Source organism: Ambystoma mexicanum, chromosome 4p (assembly GCF_040938575.1).
Source record: "Ambystoma mexicanum isolate Mex_15411 chromosome 4p, UKY_AmexF1_1, whole genome shotgun sequence".
Lineage (NCBI taxonomy): Eukaryota > Metazoa > Chordata > Amphibia > Caudata > Ambystomatidae > Ambystoma > Ambystoma mexicanum.
The window spans coordinates 1205203019-1205221590 of record NC_090927.1 but is presented as its reverse complement, the minus strand read 5'-3'; the positions used below and the strand labels follow the sequence as shown (position 1 = coordinate 1205221590).

At 47.6% G+C, this 18572-nt stretch overlaps 1 protein-coding gene across 2 annotated transcripts in view; it reads right to left on the bottom strand.

The window, feature by feature from the left end:
• LOC138453733 (geranylgeranyl pyrophosphate synthase-like) overlaps positions 1-18572 on the bottom strand; it is a 126060-nt gene that overhangs the window by 38018 nt on the left and 69470 nt on the right. The window contains exon 1 of one of the 2 annotated variants that reach the window (XM_069606855.1): positions 1504-1560. The exons of the other annotated variant lie outside the window; for it this stretch is intronic. Within the exon in view, the coding sequence (XP_069462956.1) occupies positions 1504-1558 (55 nt within the window). The 5' untranslated portion in view covers positions 1559-1560. Of the gene's footprint in view, positions 1-1503; positions 1561-18572 lie in introns of those variants that run through there. 2 annotated transcript variants of the gene reach the window in all.

The following is an 18572-nucleotide window of genomic DNA, read 5'->3' as shown; positions in this document are numbered from 1 at the left end:
AGAAATCAAAATTTCAGCACACCAGAGAAACAGCAGGGAAACCATCAGAGACTGGCAACAAAACTGTGCTACAAAAGGGGGTGCTTAGACCAGTTTTTGAAGGTGTTCTCCTGTGTAACTCAGCCTCTGAGTAAAAGACAGGCATATATTGACCCCAAAGTCAGGTGAGCACTGGAACCAGTGTAGGGGTTGGGGGTGTGGGAGGTTGAAACCAGGAAAATAACAGTATATAAGGGGAGTGAATGGAGGACAGATTGTCAGGTGTTTGGGTGCGGTCAAGAGACAAGAAGTAGGACTGAGAGACCAAAGGTAGAAAGAATGTGGGAGGAGAATGCTGAGGAGTTGGTAGCAGAGTTGGTACAGAGTGCAGGTGAGGTATGATATGATTTGGCATTTATAAGGCGCCTATACACACGTGTTTCAAGGCACGGTATTGGTAGTGCGATAGAGTGCTACCAGTTTGTGAGAGTAAAGAACTGAGTGACCGAGGTGAAGGTAGTAGTTTAGACGTGAGGGCAGTAGGTAGAGTGAGAGGGAGTGGCTGTTAAGAAAGAATAGTAGAGAGAGGTGTCGGGACAGGTGACAAAGCGAGTGGCTGAGGAAGAGACTCCAAGGAGAAGCATGTCGTTTTTGGTTCAATTAACTTTTAAGACATGGGAAAGACCTTTTGCTGAGTAAGGGTCCCCCTATGAAGTCCCAGAAGCAGGAAGACAGATGGGGCTGCTTCCTGTAGCCCCTCACCTTAGTCACATTCCTAGATAGCTGCGACGCGTGTGCTAGGGGGGGTGGAAGCAGGGCTCCCAAAATCTCCTTGCCCACTCACAAAGTGGCGAGATTTTATTAAGGAGAACTACTAGTTGAAGGGTTCTCAGGAGCTCTGGAGGATAGCTCAGCGGCAACGTGCTCGCCTTGAAAGCAAGACGATATGGAGCAACGCAGGTTTCACATCCTCGCTGGCGAGTAAGGGGAGGGAGCCCTTTTGTTTCCCTGGGAGGGAGCATTGCGCCAAAAATGAAGTACTTGGCCACCGCCAGAACAGCTCAGCAAGCTTTTTGCAGCCTCTGAAGTGGCTCGTTTGTGCAGATCCCATGTCCGCGCGCCTTGTAAACCGCTGCCAGAAGGGCGCAGGGAACTTTGGCACATATACGTTTTGGCGCAAAAACTAAAAATAAAATGACAAACGTTTTAGGCACAGAGAACATTAATGCAAAAGGAATTTTTGTCTGAATTAACTACTTTACACTGTGATTAAAATATGTTTGTTTAAGTTTTGGGATTACCTATTCTCATTCGCTCTGCTGTGATAACTGAACAAACTCACACTTTCTGGCATCATCAGGGTTTATTTCCTGCAACTCTGAGATAGACAGTTTGAAAACAAAACCTTACAGTCGTCATCTCGCGGAACTAAGATAGACAGGAAAGCAGAAAGCGCGAGTTCGCCTACTCTCTCTCCCCTCCCCTACCCCCACAGAGCCTTGCCCTCACCAGGGATGCACTTACCTTTTCTGCAGTGGCTTTGTGAAAGAAAGGTGAAAGAACATACACGCGCTGGCATGCCAAAACAGCAAAACAGGAAATGGCAAACTGAAACGTTCCTTTTGTGTACAGTTAAAAAAGCGGAAGTCAGAACGCAACACACTCTTTAAAAACCTTAACACGGTCAGGTAGCAGCTATGCAAAATATGCTGATAGAAAAATACTAAGGGCCAGATTCATGGGATATTTGCACTGCTCAAAGTGACTTTGCACTGTTCCATGAGTCAGGGTTTGTATTGACAGTGCAAAGTCACTTTGAACCATGCAAATATTCCACGAATCGGGACCTAAGATTTCAGAGGGATGCTGAACAGTGTGCGTGGGAGCAGGGCGACGTAGAAGATATTTTACCCACTCTGGAGAGTTGATGACGTGGATCTGTTGTTTTAACTATTTAAACAACAACATACATTTACAGTAACAATTGGAATTTTGATCATAGATTCTTAATAAATAGGGTCCCTTCAGCACTAGTATGTTTCAGCACATCATTGCTCGTAACACTACACTTGTGTGCGTTTCCGCACAACATGATTGCACCAAATACGAATTAACTTCTTGGGATCAATGTAATGGAAAATGGCCTATGCAGACGTTCTGGTGTGAAAACTTCGATAGGCGGTCAGGTCAGATTCCTTTCTCTGGAAAAAAGGCCAAATTTAACTTTGAACAGTAATCTTTTTCAGAGGACATGGTGCATACACAGGTCGGGTACCGCCATCTTGTGCTAATCTTATCCGTTGATCCATCGCCCTAAGTTCAAGTGCCCAGCCGGCACTAATTCAGATCACCCGCCCCAACGCGGACATCACAACAAGCTCACAATGAGCTCCACCTATTTTAATGATATTAGTGGCCGCATTGCCAAACATACCCTGTCATCACCAACGTCATAACATTATCTAACGCAGAACCAGGAATATGAACACACACATCCACAACAGAGACAAAACCTTTCTTTCTTTTCACAAAAGTGTTAAAAACAGTTTCTTTTGAAAAAACAGCAATAGTCGGGAGCATAACAAACACTTTGACATAACGCTGAAAAGAGGTCATTAAGTCCACGAAAACATGGGTCACTTTTTCCAATAGAGGTTATAGATAGCGAACATCGCATGGTTCGCATTTTTTGTTTAACTGTGAATGGTGATCTTATAATGCTAAATTCATTAATCGATTGATTAATCGGTATTTGCATTCTTCACAGAAAGATATTATCTTCCATCATGGATTGCAGATCGACGCACATGGCGTTCCATTATAAAGAAGAAATGAGTGGTTTAAATTTTAAATGCAACACTTTCACATCCGCACGTTTTCAGAACCTATAGGTGCCATGTTGCTCCTTATCACTGCAACCCCAAAAGGACAGATTGGTGTCTGGCGATTGTCACAGATAATGGTTATCACAGATGCGTTGTTGATTATTGTCCAATTATGGTTGAAGAAGCCGTTGACGGGTAAACTGTACCCATGACAGGCGCACATCAGTATAATTGTTGGTGTGGCAGGCATGGGCCGGAGGGAGCAGGTGTTCAGTCGGAGCACGTGAGGAACATTTTCATGCAGAACCAGGGTCCGGAGGTGATTTCATGAGACTCGGGTCTGGCAGTGAAACGCTGCAAGGCTATCCGGCTTCCCCCTGGGAGCAGAGCAGAGCAGAGCACGGGAGGAGTCTGTACAACGTGGTGATTCACTGCCTAGGGAAGTGCTGGTGAGCCCCCCCAGCCCACTGTTAAGAGCTGTTTTGAATGTGTGTGGTGTTTGATGCTGACTCTCTTGTGGGGAGTGTTGTCACCCTATAAGAGAACTCTTACAATGAACTAACGCACAACTGTGCCGATTTACGTGCATTTAGGAAGACGCACATGGGTTACATTCTCAGCAATATGCACGCGTGTTAGGATAACGCGGGTGTTCGCAGAACTGTTAAAGACACTTGTTAGGGTGAAGGCAGCAGTCTATGCATATCGTGAAGTAACGCTATCTTTGTGTGTGGCTGCTCATTGTTTCATATGCATGTTGTGCCCATTCATCATGTTTCAAGTCATGTTCTGTGTCAACACGATGTTTAGATGCTGCCGTAGGAGCCGGAAGACACACGTTGGAGGGCATTACTAAATAAGAAGTACTTTCCTCCAGATAGGCTTCATGGTACAGGAGTGTATAAGTGTTATGTTGCATTTCATCCATGTTTCATGTGCTTACGTTTGTCACTATCTCAGGAAACCTACACAAAAGGCAGGGTGAAGAGTTGGTATTCTAATTAAGAACGGTACTGACATTAGGAGCAAGGAAGTGAGACAAGTATGCTACATGTTCTTATTATGTTATCCAATTCCCCTTTTCCGGTTACCCTAAACACCCCTTCCCTATCCACAACCTCTCCCTAACCCACTTCCCCTCTAAGGCTGTCTCGAGGTGCCTGGGTTTGTAACAATCAGGAGCCTATGCCACCAAGGTGGGAGGGGTCACAATATTTCCGTGGCTAGGAAGGAGTTGTGCATACTCCAGGGGTGTGACAGCCTGGTGCACTGTGGAGTTCAGAAGGGACCAGGAAGCCATTCAATGCGACAGAGGGGGCATTAGCAGGGTGGAATTAAGAAGAGAAAAGTTTGGTCTTCAGAATCTTCTGTAACTTAACTCGTTGTGTTAGGGAGGCCATTACAGAGGGATGCTCCTGCTGAGGAAAGAGATGTAACCCACACTCTGCTTGAAATAGCGTCTCATCTGCAGAGAATTGCAGCTAGATTCCTCAAAGGTCTCTTAGAACCACGTATTTAGGGAAAGGGTTGGATGTAGTGGGGTCCCTGGCCCCCCAAAGCCTTGTGGATGATGCAGAGGGTCTTGAACTTGATCCTTGCAGCCACCGGGAGCCAGTGGAAATATTTTTTGTCTTGAGAGAGGCGGTCCGTGGGATTGAGGCCAAGGATAAGTCTTGCAGTCTTATTCTGGATTAGCTGAAGGGGTGGAGGGAGGATTTAAGATTGAGATTGAGGAAGAGGCTGTTGCAGTCTGGAGAGGACCTGAGCTCTGGAGACATTGAGTTTCTGTATGTCTGCTGCTCCAATTTTCTGCTTAGATTCTTCAACTATTGTGAGTTCATTACAAACAGGGCTTGGAATTAGGATTGGATAAGCAGGATTTACAAGCAGTGCCTGGGTATCCAGCAGTAACCGGTCACCAGGAGCTACCACTAAGGAACAAGGAGCTAGTTTATAGTGTTACATTAGTTGGCCTGGGGAGCCAATAGCTCCTGGTAACTGTTGGTTTAAATTCTCTCTACATTTGATTTGATTTGAGTCACATACTTGAAATATTCAGACTGACATTTGTTGTTGTAATGTAAATCAACCAACATCAAAGAAAAATAGAAATACTAATGCCTATGTAGTGACATTACTTTACAAACAGTAATTAATTAAAAATAAATCATTTAACAATTACATCTCAAACGACATATTATTCCATTTGTTATACACTAAAAAAGAGTTTCCAAACACTGTGCAAAAGCTTGAAACTGTCTTTGCCCCACAGCATTTGAATATTGAAGTCAACCTTTCATCAAGTTCAAGTTTGGGAAGGGCAAACCTCTTTTGCAATGGTCTGTGGCATAGACTTGGCCCTGGAAACAAATTCTGGATCAATTCCATGCATTTGCATGGCCAGCACATTCAATGTCAGATCTTTCACAAATTCAAAATCCTTGTGCTTGAAGTTTGGCTTTGCCACGCACTGTTTATTCTTTTGCTAAACAAGGAGGCATCCCGAAAATTCCTGCAGTTTTTTTCCCTTCCAATGTTCTCGTTGTGTGCGAGTACAGCAGGTCTTGTTCTGGCCTCCAAACCATCCATGCCAAAATGTGACCTTTTAGGCCTGTACTTTAGGCACATATTATGGAACACCTCCAAATCTCCAGTGTGGCAGAACTCAGACAGCCCCCTCATGTCTCTTGAATGCGTTTTGTCATACACAATCTTCTCAAGTACTGTGTGAAAAGGGGAGCCTGGAACCAACCACCTTTTCTTACGCTCCTGCTCCTTGCTCAATGGTCCATGTGCACATTCGTGGAAATGTTTGTTTTCTTTCCAAGGGTGTGCATTAGAACAATGGTGCATCAATGAATACCTTTTTTCAAGCAGAATATCTACAATTTCAACACGTTTTTGAATGCCATCAAAAATGGGATGATTGCTGATAGACTGTGACCAATTTAAAATGCTTTCTATAGCCTTTTTTTCCAGCAACTGTTTTTTTATTGATTTTGCAATGTTCCATGCAAAATATTGATGCTTTATGTCTGCAAACTGCTCTTGCATGGCCTTGGCTATTGAAACATGCCTGTTAGTGGCTATCAGGTCTATTTGCATTCCTCTGGATTGCAGAAGTTAAATGGATTTAATAAAACCATGTTTTTCCATGTCAACAGAAGATGTACATTCAGATACTTGCACGATGACTGAACTCACTATTAGTTTGGTTTCCATGTCTTGGAAGTGGTAAGTGCAGTATTTAGTAGAACACCTGGACTGCCACATTGTCCATCACCCGCAAGCCAGAGCCTTTTGCCAGCAAGAGCATTGTCCATTGACATCTGTTCAAGTGTCCATGCCTGGTTAATAGCGGGGAAAAAGAAATCCTTCTGATATTTGTAGTAATGGGTTATGAAAGTTAGAAAAACTTGAAATGGTACTGCATGTTGATCCGCTAAACAACAAAGTATGTTTCCAGCAGGCACGTTTCCAAGTATAGGTTGATCAGGCCATGAAAATTAGTTGCAGCGGTGTGCACAGCTACCTTTGATCTTCATGTTGGTGCCTTTGACTACACAAGTACATTTCACCAATGACTCCCCATAAATCCTCCTATGCAATTTATGATCACATTTAATAATTTTCATAACCTCGATCAGGCAGAAGTCAAATACAATGTATTTTGGTTCCTTTAATAGCCAATCATCCAGAAGTATACTGGTTTGTGATTTCATGGTGGTCGATACGTTCTCAACACTTTGAAGAGTGAAGTCCACATCACGAGTACAATTGTCAATCAGTAGCGAAGATGCTTCAGTTATTTCTGTGTGTGATATTTCCAATGTGCCCACATGTACTGGGGAAACAGGGAACATTGTCTGTTTCTTAGATAGCATTATTTTTTTGAGACGGAGTGTATTGTGTGAGTGGTTCTGCAAGTAATTCTGAAACATCTTCTTTATTGTTTGTTTCTTCTGGGTGACATTGTGTGCTGTAAAAATGATCCAGGATTACTTTGCATGGGTCAGTGCTGACATTCAATTTAAATTCTGGCCAGTGGACATCTGCATCACGACACTGAATCTTGTGAGGACAATGCTGAGCTTCAATATGTAGCTGCTCCCAAATGTCAATGGTTTGGCAAGTGACATAATTCGTTTGTGTAGATGTCTGAGTCTTTATGGTCCTCTTCTTCCTAGGCCTCTAACTGAAGAGAAAAGATTAAGCTTAATTTATAGCACACATACAGAATATATGAATTACAACATGAAAATGTAATATCATAACTGATAATCAACTTTCTTTTTTAAACCTTTCTGTTATGTACCCTTTTTTCCAAATTTTCCTTGAAACAGTCAAATTGGATTAGCCGACCACCAAACCAAGCTGAAAAACAGCATTATGAAATTGAGTAAACCCTGAAATGTGCTCTTCCACTTAAAGAATCAATGTATACATATATACATATTTAACAAAATGCCACTATGGAAAACATTAAAACATTAAGGGGCCGATTCATGGAACAAACGTGCGCCGAAAATCTTGGCGCAAGCATGCGCAAGCATGCGCAAGCGGAAAAAAACAGGCGCACGCGCACGCCTGCGATTCATGGAAGTCCCTGCGCGTGTTCACCGCGGGATGTGCGCCAAACCCGTGCATGGCGCACAAGTCACTGCAACATCGCGAAAGGCGTGCGCGACGCGCACAGTGAAAGCGCACAACCTCAGCGCACACACCAGAAAGTGGGCGGGACACGGGGCGTAACGCGCGGAATGGGGAACAACACGCGAAAATAAGGGCGTAACTGGGGATGTACTGCAGGGAAGCAGACGGAACGCCCACAAGCACTCGAACCACACGTATTCATGGAATCGAATAGGGCAAAGCCACGCACAGCCAAAGACACGCACAAGCTGAAACACGTCCGCCACACGAAGGCAGGTGGTAGAGTCCCAGCGCATCAAAAAAGTGGCGCGCGGGAAGTTACACACGCGATTGAGCGGGGTACGTGTATTTCGTGGGTGCGCGGGAAGTTACACACGCGATTGAGCGGGGTACGTGTATTTCGGGGGTGCGCGGGAAGTTACACACGCGATTGAGCGGGGTACGTGTATTTCGGGGGTGCGTGGGAAGTAAAATACGCGATTGAGCGGGGTACGTGTATTTCGGGGGTGCGCGGGAAGTTACACACGCGATGGAGCGGGGTACGTGTATTTCGGGGGTGCGCGGGAAGTTATACACACGATTGAGCGGGGTACGTGCATTTCGGGGGTGCGCGGGAAGTTAAATACGCGATTGAGCGGGGTACGTGTATTTCGGGGGTGCGCGGGAAGTTACACACACGATGGAGCGGGGTACGTGTATTTTGGGGGTGCGCGGGAAGTTACACACGCGATTGAGCGGGGTACGTGTATTTCGGGGGTGCGCGGGAAGTTAAATACGCGATTGAGCGGGGTACGTGTATTTCGGGGGTGTGCGGGAAGTTAAATACGCGATTGAGCGGGGTACGTGTATTTCGGGGGTGCGCGGGAAGTTACACACGCGATTGAGCGGGGTACGTGTATTTCGGGGGTGCACGGGAAGTCACACACGCGATTGAGCGAGGTACGTGTATTTCGGGGGTGCGCGGGAAGTTACACACGCGATATCATCAGGGTACGTGTATTACAGGGGTGCGCGGGGAGCAGCACACGTGAATTGCACGTGTGGGTCCTCCCAGGTGTACCCTCTACACCCTCCACGGCCCCTGCAGGTGGCTCAAATCACAGGGGCCTACCCAGCACATGTCCTGCAGGCACCCCATCCACCATGGCCATGCCCACCAGCCAACCCACATATCAACTAGCACTACTGCCCACCAACGCATGTCCCCCTGCACCCCCAGCCACCAGGGGCAGCCTCCACCAGGCCCCCACCCATGTCTCCCACCACCCCCACCCCCCAGTCACCAGGGGCAGCCTCCACCAGGCCCCCACCCATGTCTCCCACCCCCCCAGCCACCAGGGGCAGCCTCCACCAGGCCCCCACCCATGTCTCCCACCACCCCCACCCCCCAGCACTGCGGGGCACCTGCCAGCAGGCCCCCACCCATGTCCAACTCATGTCTCCCACCACCCCCACCCCCCAGCACTGTGGGGCACCTGCCAGCAGGCCCTCACCCATGTCCAACTCATGTTCCCCACCACCCCCACCCCCCAGCAGTGCAGGGGCACCCTCCACCAGGCCCCCAACCATGTCTCCCACCACCCCCACCCCCCAGCACTGAAGGGGCACCTGCCAGCAGGCCCCCACCCATGTCCAACTCATGTCTCCTACCGCCCCCACCCCCCAGCACTGTGGGGCACCTGCCAGCAGGCCCCCACCCATGTCTCCCACCACCCCCACCCCCCCAGTCACCAGGGGCAGCCTCCACCAGGCCCCCACCCATGTCCAACTCATGTTCCCCACCACCCCCACCCCCCAGCACTGTGGGGCACCTGCCAGCAGGCCCCCACCCATGTCCAACTCATGTTCCCCACCACCCCCACCCCCCAGCAGTGCAGGGGCAGCCTCCACCAGGCCTCCACCCATGTCTCCCACCACCCCCAACCCCAGCACTGTGGGGCACCTGCCAGCAGGCCCCCAACCATGTCCAACTCATGTTCCCCACCACCCCCACCCCCCAGCAGTGCAGGGGCACCCTCCACCAGGCCCCCACCCATGTCTCCCACCACCCCACCCCCCAGCACTGTGGGGCACCTGCCAGCAGGCCCCCACCCATGTCCAACTCATGTTCCCCACCACCCCCACCCCCCAGCACTGTGGGGCACCTGCCAGCAGGCCCCCACCCATGTCCAACTCATGTTCCCCACCACCCCCACCCCCCAGCAGTGCAAGGGCACCCTCCACCAGGCCCCCACCCATGTCTCCCACCACCCACACCCCCCCAGTCACCTGGGGCAGCCTCCACCAGGCCCCCACCCATGTCCAACTCATGTCTCCCACCACCCCCACCCCCCAGCACTGTGGGGCACCTGCCAGCAGGCCCCCACCCATGTCCAACTCATGTTCCCCACCACCCCCACCCCCCAGCACTGTGGGGCACCTGCCAGCAGGCCAGCACCCATGTCCAACTCATGTTCCCCACCACCCCCACCCCCCAGCAGTGCAGGGGCAGCCTCCACCAGGCCCCCACCCATGTCTCCCACCACCCCCACCCCCCAGTCACCAGGGGCAGCCTCCACCAGGCCCCCACCCATGTCTCCCACCCCCCCAGCCACCAGGGGCAGCCTCCACCAGGCCAGTCCAGCAGGCAATGTGCCCACCTTGCATGAGCCGTTCTCATTGATCTGTAACCAAACCTGCCCATCAGACAAAATGTGTGAAGGAAAGGACGTCCATTCATCATGTTGCATGAGTATCTTTCTAGCCCATGTATAAGTATGCATAACTGACAGCATGTCATTGTCCATCCAACAGGCTCTCAGTTGACTCCGTCTGATGAGGCGGAGCTCACTACTTTGCAGGGGACTTCCACTGGTGGCAGCACATCAATCTCAGGCCCTTGCACAGGCCAGCCATGGGAAAAGCAGAAGGAAGAGCAAGAGCCATGCACCAGGGCCAAAGCACAGCAGCACCATGGTAGCCATGCCAAGTGGTGAGACCGACACAGTCCCCACAAGTCTGGCCAGTGACCCTCTCCACCACCAGTGCACATGGCACAGCACCTGATGGAGGCAAACCACATTCAGCTGCAGGTCCAACACCCCTAGGAGCTGCAACTGTCACACCACAGCCAGCCCCTATGATGCTCCTTGAGGAGCAACAGCCAGCCACTGGCACAATGGCTCAACACCTGCACCCACCCGCCCCCTGACTACACATCATCAACTGAGGCAGACAGCCATTGTCAATGACAGGGTGATCTGGATACAGGTAGTGATGGCAGTGGAACACATGATGCAGAGGGCACTGGGTTCAAGTCCTCCTGCATCAGTCCCGGCCCTCTCCATAGCCCACAGGGTGTGACCCAGCATTCACTAGGTGCCACCTGGAGGAGGCTGGACACCATGGAGCACCACCAGATGAACATCGAAAACATGGCAGAGATACAGGGGCAGCATCGGCAGGCCATAAGTGACTTTGTGTAGGGCTCCTCACAGAGAATAGCCAGATCATTGGAAGACCGGTGCTGCCAATTTTCTATGTGGTCTGATGCAAACACAGCTGTGGGAGGGTGAGGGAGCTCACAGAGGGCCATTTGGCATTTGCAGAATCTATGCACACCAGCATGGTCCTCACCCTGCAAAAACCACGCCCAGGAGTCTGAGGGTGCCACCTCTTTCACCCCCATGGAGGGGTCATTGGCTGGGAGCCCATCGCGCCACTCCTTGCACAATGAGACCTTTACACTGTCCGAGCGGGCAGGCAAGGGCAGGTGGACATGAAAATGACTTGAATAATCTTGAAACTATTTCACTGGGCACAAAGTAGTTGCGTGGGTATGAGTATTGGGTATTGGGGACGGGGGATGTGGGTGGCTATGGTTTGTGTAGATGGATATTTTGCACAATTCACAATAAAATGCAAGTTCACTTAAACAAATGCATGGACAATTATTTGTAGGTGAAGGTGATATATTCAAAACGTGGCTGCATACAAAAATGAGAAGCAGATGAAAGGTAATGTGTCTAGAAATAATTGTCAATTATCTACTGCCACACCAGACAACTGTCCCTGCCTTACACCTGCTTACCGTGTGGCAGCACTTCACCTGCAGAAAGTGAGTCGTTGTCCTCTGGGGGAGGCATCTCATCATCAGGGGGTGGGGGACACTTTGCATTAGGCAGAGGTTGTGCCACGTGGCACAGACGACAAAGATTTCCCGAACCTTGTCTGGCCTGTACATTAGGGACCCCACCCGATCCGGTGGAGACACCACAAAAGTCCCTCCAGTACGCCAGAAGTCTGACCGATGCACAGCCTGGTCCTGATGTATTCCTCATTGTAGACCACCTCCTGTGGAGTATGTGGAATGCACACAGGTCTCATTAGCCAAGGGTGCTGGGGGTATCAAAGTCACCTGCTAGGGCAAAGGTGGCAGTCGCAGTTCATTGAGGATTTGTGGCATTTTTCAAGGCATGTTGATGGACACTCTCTTGATGCATTTATTGTGCATTGTTGTGCAACATGGTTTTTCATACCAGCAGCTGAATGAAGTGTTATATACTTTGGGTGTACATATGCATTGTCACTTTGGGATACACTGTTGCCACAGGTCACAACCACCAGTCTTCTCATATCCTGTGATCAGATCTGCAATGTGTATATTGTCTGTGATGGGGCGATGTGTTGCTATTATGCATATGTCCTGATGGGTGTTTGGTTGTTCTTGTGAATTTTTGAGGTTTCTGCGTTCCTGCTGTTATGGCTTCACATACATGGTTTGCAGATTACATGCAATTAATGTCTGCCATTGTTGCATCGTCATTGGCTGTGTAGGTATGTGTTCCCAAAGCGTTGTGGTTCCTGGAGCCCTCTCTTTGTGTATTATTTACTTGTTGGGGCAATATGCATTAATGACATGCTAATACATTGTCCTGCAGGGCCTAGTCATGTGGGTTGGTGGATGTCATGTTTGGGGTGAGATGACAGGTCCTGCATGTACAGGACCTTGACAGGGCATACGTTAATCAGTAGTGGTAATCTTCCCCTCTGTTACATAGCATTGCACTTGTACTGTGAGAATTGTTTCTTGTGATTGCACTTGTACTCACTGTAGTGAGTCAGAAGGAAGAAACAGACTCTGAATTGCAATTCATAGAGGTTTTTATTTAACAAGAAGTGGCAAACTCCTATCTTTCCCTAGGCTATGGATGTTCCCTACCTAACAAACTAAGGTGCTCGTCTGTTGTCGGTGCAAGTCCCTAATCAGTTCGCTGTCCAAAACTACTCTATCCTGACCCTACCATTATAATAACAAACAGCATGCAGGAGAATGACTCCCCTCTCCTGTTGTCTTCCTCAAGTTCAATTCAATACAGCACACGGAGATACCTTTGTGTCGCCACTGTCATTAATCTATACAGTTCATCTGCTGGACTCTCACAGTTTTCAGGATGATTCTCTGCTTGGCTATTCTTCTTTAGCTCTTACTTTTCCGTTCCATCAATTATCCTTTTCCTCTCATAGGATCTTTCAATATCTTTTATTTTACTCTTAAAACAGTATTTTGTCTTTTACTCTTGTAAAATGCAAACTATAGTGTTCTAACACTCTTTTTCATTTTTCTTGTATTCTTCCTTCTATACTGGGGTCAGTATGAATGTTCATGCAACCTTTATCAATTTTTATTGGTAATTTCTCTGTTTCGTCTTGACTGATGAGTAGGAAGGTTCCAATAATGATTGTCACCCCTTCTCTGTATTTTTAAAGCTTGCCATGGACTGAGACGAGTATGTGTGTCCCAGTAATTCGTATTATTCTCTTTCTGTATCTTTAACCCTTCTAGTTTACTAAGACAAGAAGGTGTGTTCCAGTAATGCTTATTATTCTCTCTCGGTATCTCTAGCACTTCTGGTTTACTGAGATGGGTGGGAGTGTCCAAATAATACTTATTATTCTCTCTTGTTCCCCTCCCGAGTCTCCTCACATCTGGTTTGCTGGGATAACTTCACTAGGGTCCTGCGAGAACTGGGGATTCTTTCCCCTCGTTTCGGGATTCCTTCTCGATCTGGTAACCGGCCAGCTCATTGCTCGACTACTCCTTCCTTCGGTTTCTTCTCGGTCCACTTCACTTCTGTACTATTGGCATTGTTGAGGGACCAACGGGTCCACCACATCTCTTCAGCAGTCATGCCACCACTTTTCCAATGCTGCACGTTTCTAACCTGCTTCAGTTCACTCGGTTTCTTTGCACGCTCGATTTCCACTTCAGTCTACAGAGCTTTGGAATTCTATCTGGATTCCCTTCTCTGAGTTCAACGCTGCGCATCCAGGGCCATCAAGGGCCTCATAAGCTGGGCAGCTCGAACTTTGTTGTAGCTCTTCATTCAAAGTAGAAGGTGGGCTTATCAAGACCCTCTGTGTCTCTGAAGGATGTTCAATGTGACTTGCCCCTGACGACCATCGTGATGGCCTGAAGTAAATTATGGAGACCTCCCATTATACTGAAACCACTGTCACTGCGTAACTGCATATCTGTACAGGAGAAGTGATACACACTCACCAGTCAAAGACCGCTGCTGCTTGTGTCTGTTTTAAAGTTTTTAAGTTACATGCTAAATTTTGTGCCTGTTGTAGAAAATGATATGCCAGTATAATCTAGACTAGCACGAATAGGATGATGTATAATCCATAGAAGACTTAGTACTAATAAATATACTATGTAGGTAGAGAAAATATAACGGCAAACCAACATATTGCTGCAATGAGTAGAATGGGCATAGTTGATGTGTTAATAGACTGCCTTGCTTAGAGAGTGTATTACCATGTATTCTGCACTGGTCCTCGTTTCATACATATTTCCTTTTGGCTTCAGTAAGCACGGATTATTTTTTCATAATATGCATGCTTGCTTGTTCCATGGCAATTTGTATGAAGGTTTCTCAAATGCAGTCGAAACCAGATAAGGGTGGCCTGCTCCAATTATAGCTGTTTGCAAATGCGATACTGCGTGAACCCTCCACACCCAGGAGTTGGAGAGTTGACAATTTTATGAATGCCTCTTTGAAGTATGACCAGACAGGCAGCGAATAGTGTAGCCACCCACATGTGATAAATTAAGCTCGCCCTCTCAAACGTAGCTAATGAGAAGGAAAGCTATAAGAATCAAGGTTGTGTGGGGAGGGTGCATGCATGTGTTTTGGATCCGGTCTGCAATACTGTCCTGTGATGTCTGCTTTGCTCTGTTTGCTATTCGTCCCCCATCTGGTGGTTGGTCTGGAGTATTACAAATTGTTTACTAAATTGAAAAGTAAAACATTGATCAGGGTGGTCTATGTATGCGTCAGCTGCCTAACCCTGTCAGAGTCATCCTGGGACCCTTCCTGACCTATGACGGCAGGAGGGGGCTACTTGGGCATAAGCCAGAGGCAGCCCTGTCCCAGAGGCAGGGACAGATAGAGTTTGTGGAGGCTCAGAACTTAACCACCCCTCCTGTGCCATGTGTGCCACCCTCTCTCGGTACCTCCCAGTACTGTTTATAGCCAGTGTTTTCTCTTTTCTTTTTCAGAACGTTACTCTGAGAGTACCAGGGAGCAATCAAAGAAAAGACATTCGAGAACTAAATGAAGTGGGAAACAAAAGCAATGCAATTTATATGGGCTATGAGCTTTTACTACAACCAAACAACATCCAGCTCCTCAGAAAACCAAAGACTCCCCACAATAACAGAAATCAAAATTTCAGCGCACCAGAGAAACAGCAGGGAAACCATCAGAGACTGGCAACACAATTGTGCTACAAAAGGGGGTGCTTAGACCGGTTTTTGAAGGTGTTCTCCTGTGTAACTCAGCCCCTGAGTAAAAGACAGGCATATATTGACCCCAGAGTCAGGTGAGCACTGGAACCAGTGTAGGGGTTGCGGGTGTGGGGTTTGAAACCAGGAAAATAACAGTATATAAGGGGAGTGAATGGAGGACAGATTGGCAGGTGTTTGGGTGCGGTCAAGAGACAAGAAGTAGGACTGAGAGACCAAAGGTAGAAAGAATGTGGGAGGAGAATGCTGAGGAGTTGGTAGCAGAGTTGGTACAGAGTGCAGGTGAGGTATGATATGATTTGGCATTTATAAGGCGCCTATACACACGTGTTTCAAGGCACGGTATTGGTAGTGCGATAGAGTGCTACCAGTTTGTGAGAGTAAAGAACTGAGTGACCGAGGTGAAGGTAGTAGTTTAGACGTGAGGGCAGTAGGTAGAGTGAGAGGGAGTGGCTGTTCAGAAAGAATAGTAGAGAGAGGTGTCGGGACAGGTGACAAAGCGAGTGGCTGAGGAAGAGACTCCAAGGAGAAGCATGTCGTTTTTGGTTCAATTAACTTTTAAGACATGGGAAAGACCTTTTGCTGAGTAAGGGTCCCCCTATGAAGTCCCAGAAGCAGGAAGACAGATGGGGCTGCTTCCTGTAGCCTCTCACCTTAGTCACATTCCTAGATAGCTGCGACGCGTGTGCTAGGGGGTGTGGAAGCAGGGCTCCCAAAATCTCCTTGCCCACTCACAAAGTGGCGAGATTTTACTAAGGAGAACAACTAGTTGAAGGGTTCTCAGGAGCTCTGGAGGATAGCTCAGCGGCAACGTGCTCGCCTTGAAAGCAAGACGATATGGAGCAACGCAGGTTTCACATCCTCGCTGGCGAGTAAGGGGAGGGAGCCCTTTTGTTTCCCTGGGAGGGAGCATTGCGCCAAAAATGAAGTACTTGGCCACCGCCAGAACAGCTCAGCAAGCTTTTTGCAGCCTCTGAAGTGGCTCGTTTGTGCAGATCCCATGTCCGCGCGCCTTGTAAACCGCTGCCAGAAGGGCGCAGGGAACTTTGGCACATATACGTTTTGGCGCAAAAACTAAAAATAAAACGACAAACGTTTTAGGCACAGAGAACATTAATGCAAAAGGAATTTTTGTCTGAATTAACTACTTTACACTGTGATTAAAATATGTTTGTTTAAGTTTTGGGATTACCTATTCTCATTCGCTCTGCTGTGATAACTGAACAAACTCACACTTTCTGGCATCATCAGGGTTTATTTCCTGCACCTCTGAGATAGACAGTTTGAAAATAAAACCTTACAGTCGTCATCTCGCGGAACTAAGATAGACAGGAAAGCAGAAAGCGCGAGTTCGCCTACTCTCTCTCCCCCCCCACCCCCACAGAGCCTTGCCCTCACCAGGGATGCACTTACCTTTTCTGCAGTGGCTTTGTGAAAGAAAGGTGAAAGAACATACACGCGCTGGCATGCCAAAACAGCAAAACAGAAAATGGCAAACTGAAACGTTCCTTTTGTGTACAGTTAAAAAAAGCGGAAGTCAGAACGCAACACACTCTTTAAAAACCTTAACACGGTCAGGTAGCAGCTATGCAAAATATGCTGATAGAAAAATACTAAGGGCCAGATTCATGGGATATTTGCACTGCTCAAAGTGACTTTGCACTGTTCCATGAGTCAGGGTTTGTATTGACAGTGCAAAGTCACTTTGAACCATGCAAATATTCCACGAATCGGGACCTAAGATTTCAGAGGGATGCTGAACAGTGTGCGTGGGAGCAGGGCGACGTAGAAGATATTTTACCCACTCTGGAGAGTTGATGACGTGGATCTGTTGTTTTAACTATTTAAACAACAACATACATTTACAGTAACAATTGGAATTTTGATCATAGATTCTTAATAAATAGGGTCCCTTCAGCACTAGTATGTTTCAGCACATCATTGCTCGTAACACTACACTTGTGTGCGTTTCCGCACAACATGTTTGCACCAAATACGAATTAACTTCTTGGGATCAATGTAATGGAAAATGGCCTATGCAGACGTTCTGGTGTGAAAACTTCGATAGGCGGTCAGGTCAGATTCCTTTCTCTGGAAAAAAGGCCAAATTTAACTTTGAACAGTGATCTTTTTCAGAGGACATGGTGCATACACAGGTCGGGTACCGCCATCTTGTGCTAATCTTATCCGTTGATCCATCGCCCTAAGTTCAAGTGCCCAGCCGGCACTAATTCAGATCACCCGCCCCAACGCGGACATCATAACAAGCTCACAATGAGCTCCACCTATTTTAATGATATTAGTGGCCGCATTGCCAAACATCCCCTGTCATCACCAACGTCATAACATTATCTAACGCAGAACCAGGAATATGAACACACACATCCACAACAGAGACAAAACCTTTCTTTCTTTTCACAAAAGTGTTAAAAACAGTTTCTTTTGAAAAAACAGCAATAGTCGGGAGCATAACAAACACTTTGACATAACGCTGAAAAGAGGTCATTAAGTCCACGAAAACATGGGTCACTTTTTCCAATAGAGGTTATAGATAGCGAACATCGCATGGTTCGCATTTTTTGTTTAACTGTGAATGGTGATCTTATAATGCTAAATTCATTAATCGATTGATTAATCGGTATTTGCATTCTTCACAGAAAGTTATTATCTTCCATCATGGATTGCTGATCGACGCACATGGCGTTCCATTATAAAGAAGAAATGAGTGGTTTAAATTTTAAATGCAACACTTTCACATCCGCACGTTCTCAGAACCTATAGGTGCCATGTTGCTCCTTATCACTGCAACCCCAAAAGGACAGATTGGTGTCTGGCGATTGTCACAGATAATGGTTATCACAGATGCGTTGTTGATTATTGTCCAATTATGGTTGAAGAAGCCGTTGACGGGTAAACTGTACCCATGACAGGCGCACATCAGTATAATTGTTGGTGTGGCAGGCATGGGCCGGAGGGAGCAGGTGTTCAGTCGGAGCACGTGAGGAACATTTTCATGCAGAACCAGGGTCCGGAGGTGATTTCATGAGACTCGGGTCAGGCAGTGAAACGCTGCAAGGCTATCCGGCTTCCCCCTGGGAGCAGAGCAGAGCAGAGCACGGGAGGAGTCTGTACAACGTGGTGATTCACTGCCTGGGGAAGTGCTGGTGAGCCCCCCCAGCCCTCAGTTAAGAGCTGTTATGAATGTGTGTGGTGTTTGATGCTGACTCTCTTGTGGGGAGTGTTGTCACCCTATAAGAGAACTCTTACAATGAACTAACGCACAACTGTGCCGATTTACGTGCATTTAGGAAGACGCACATGGG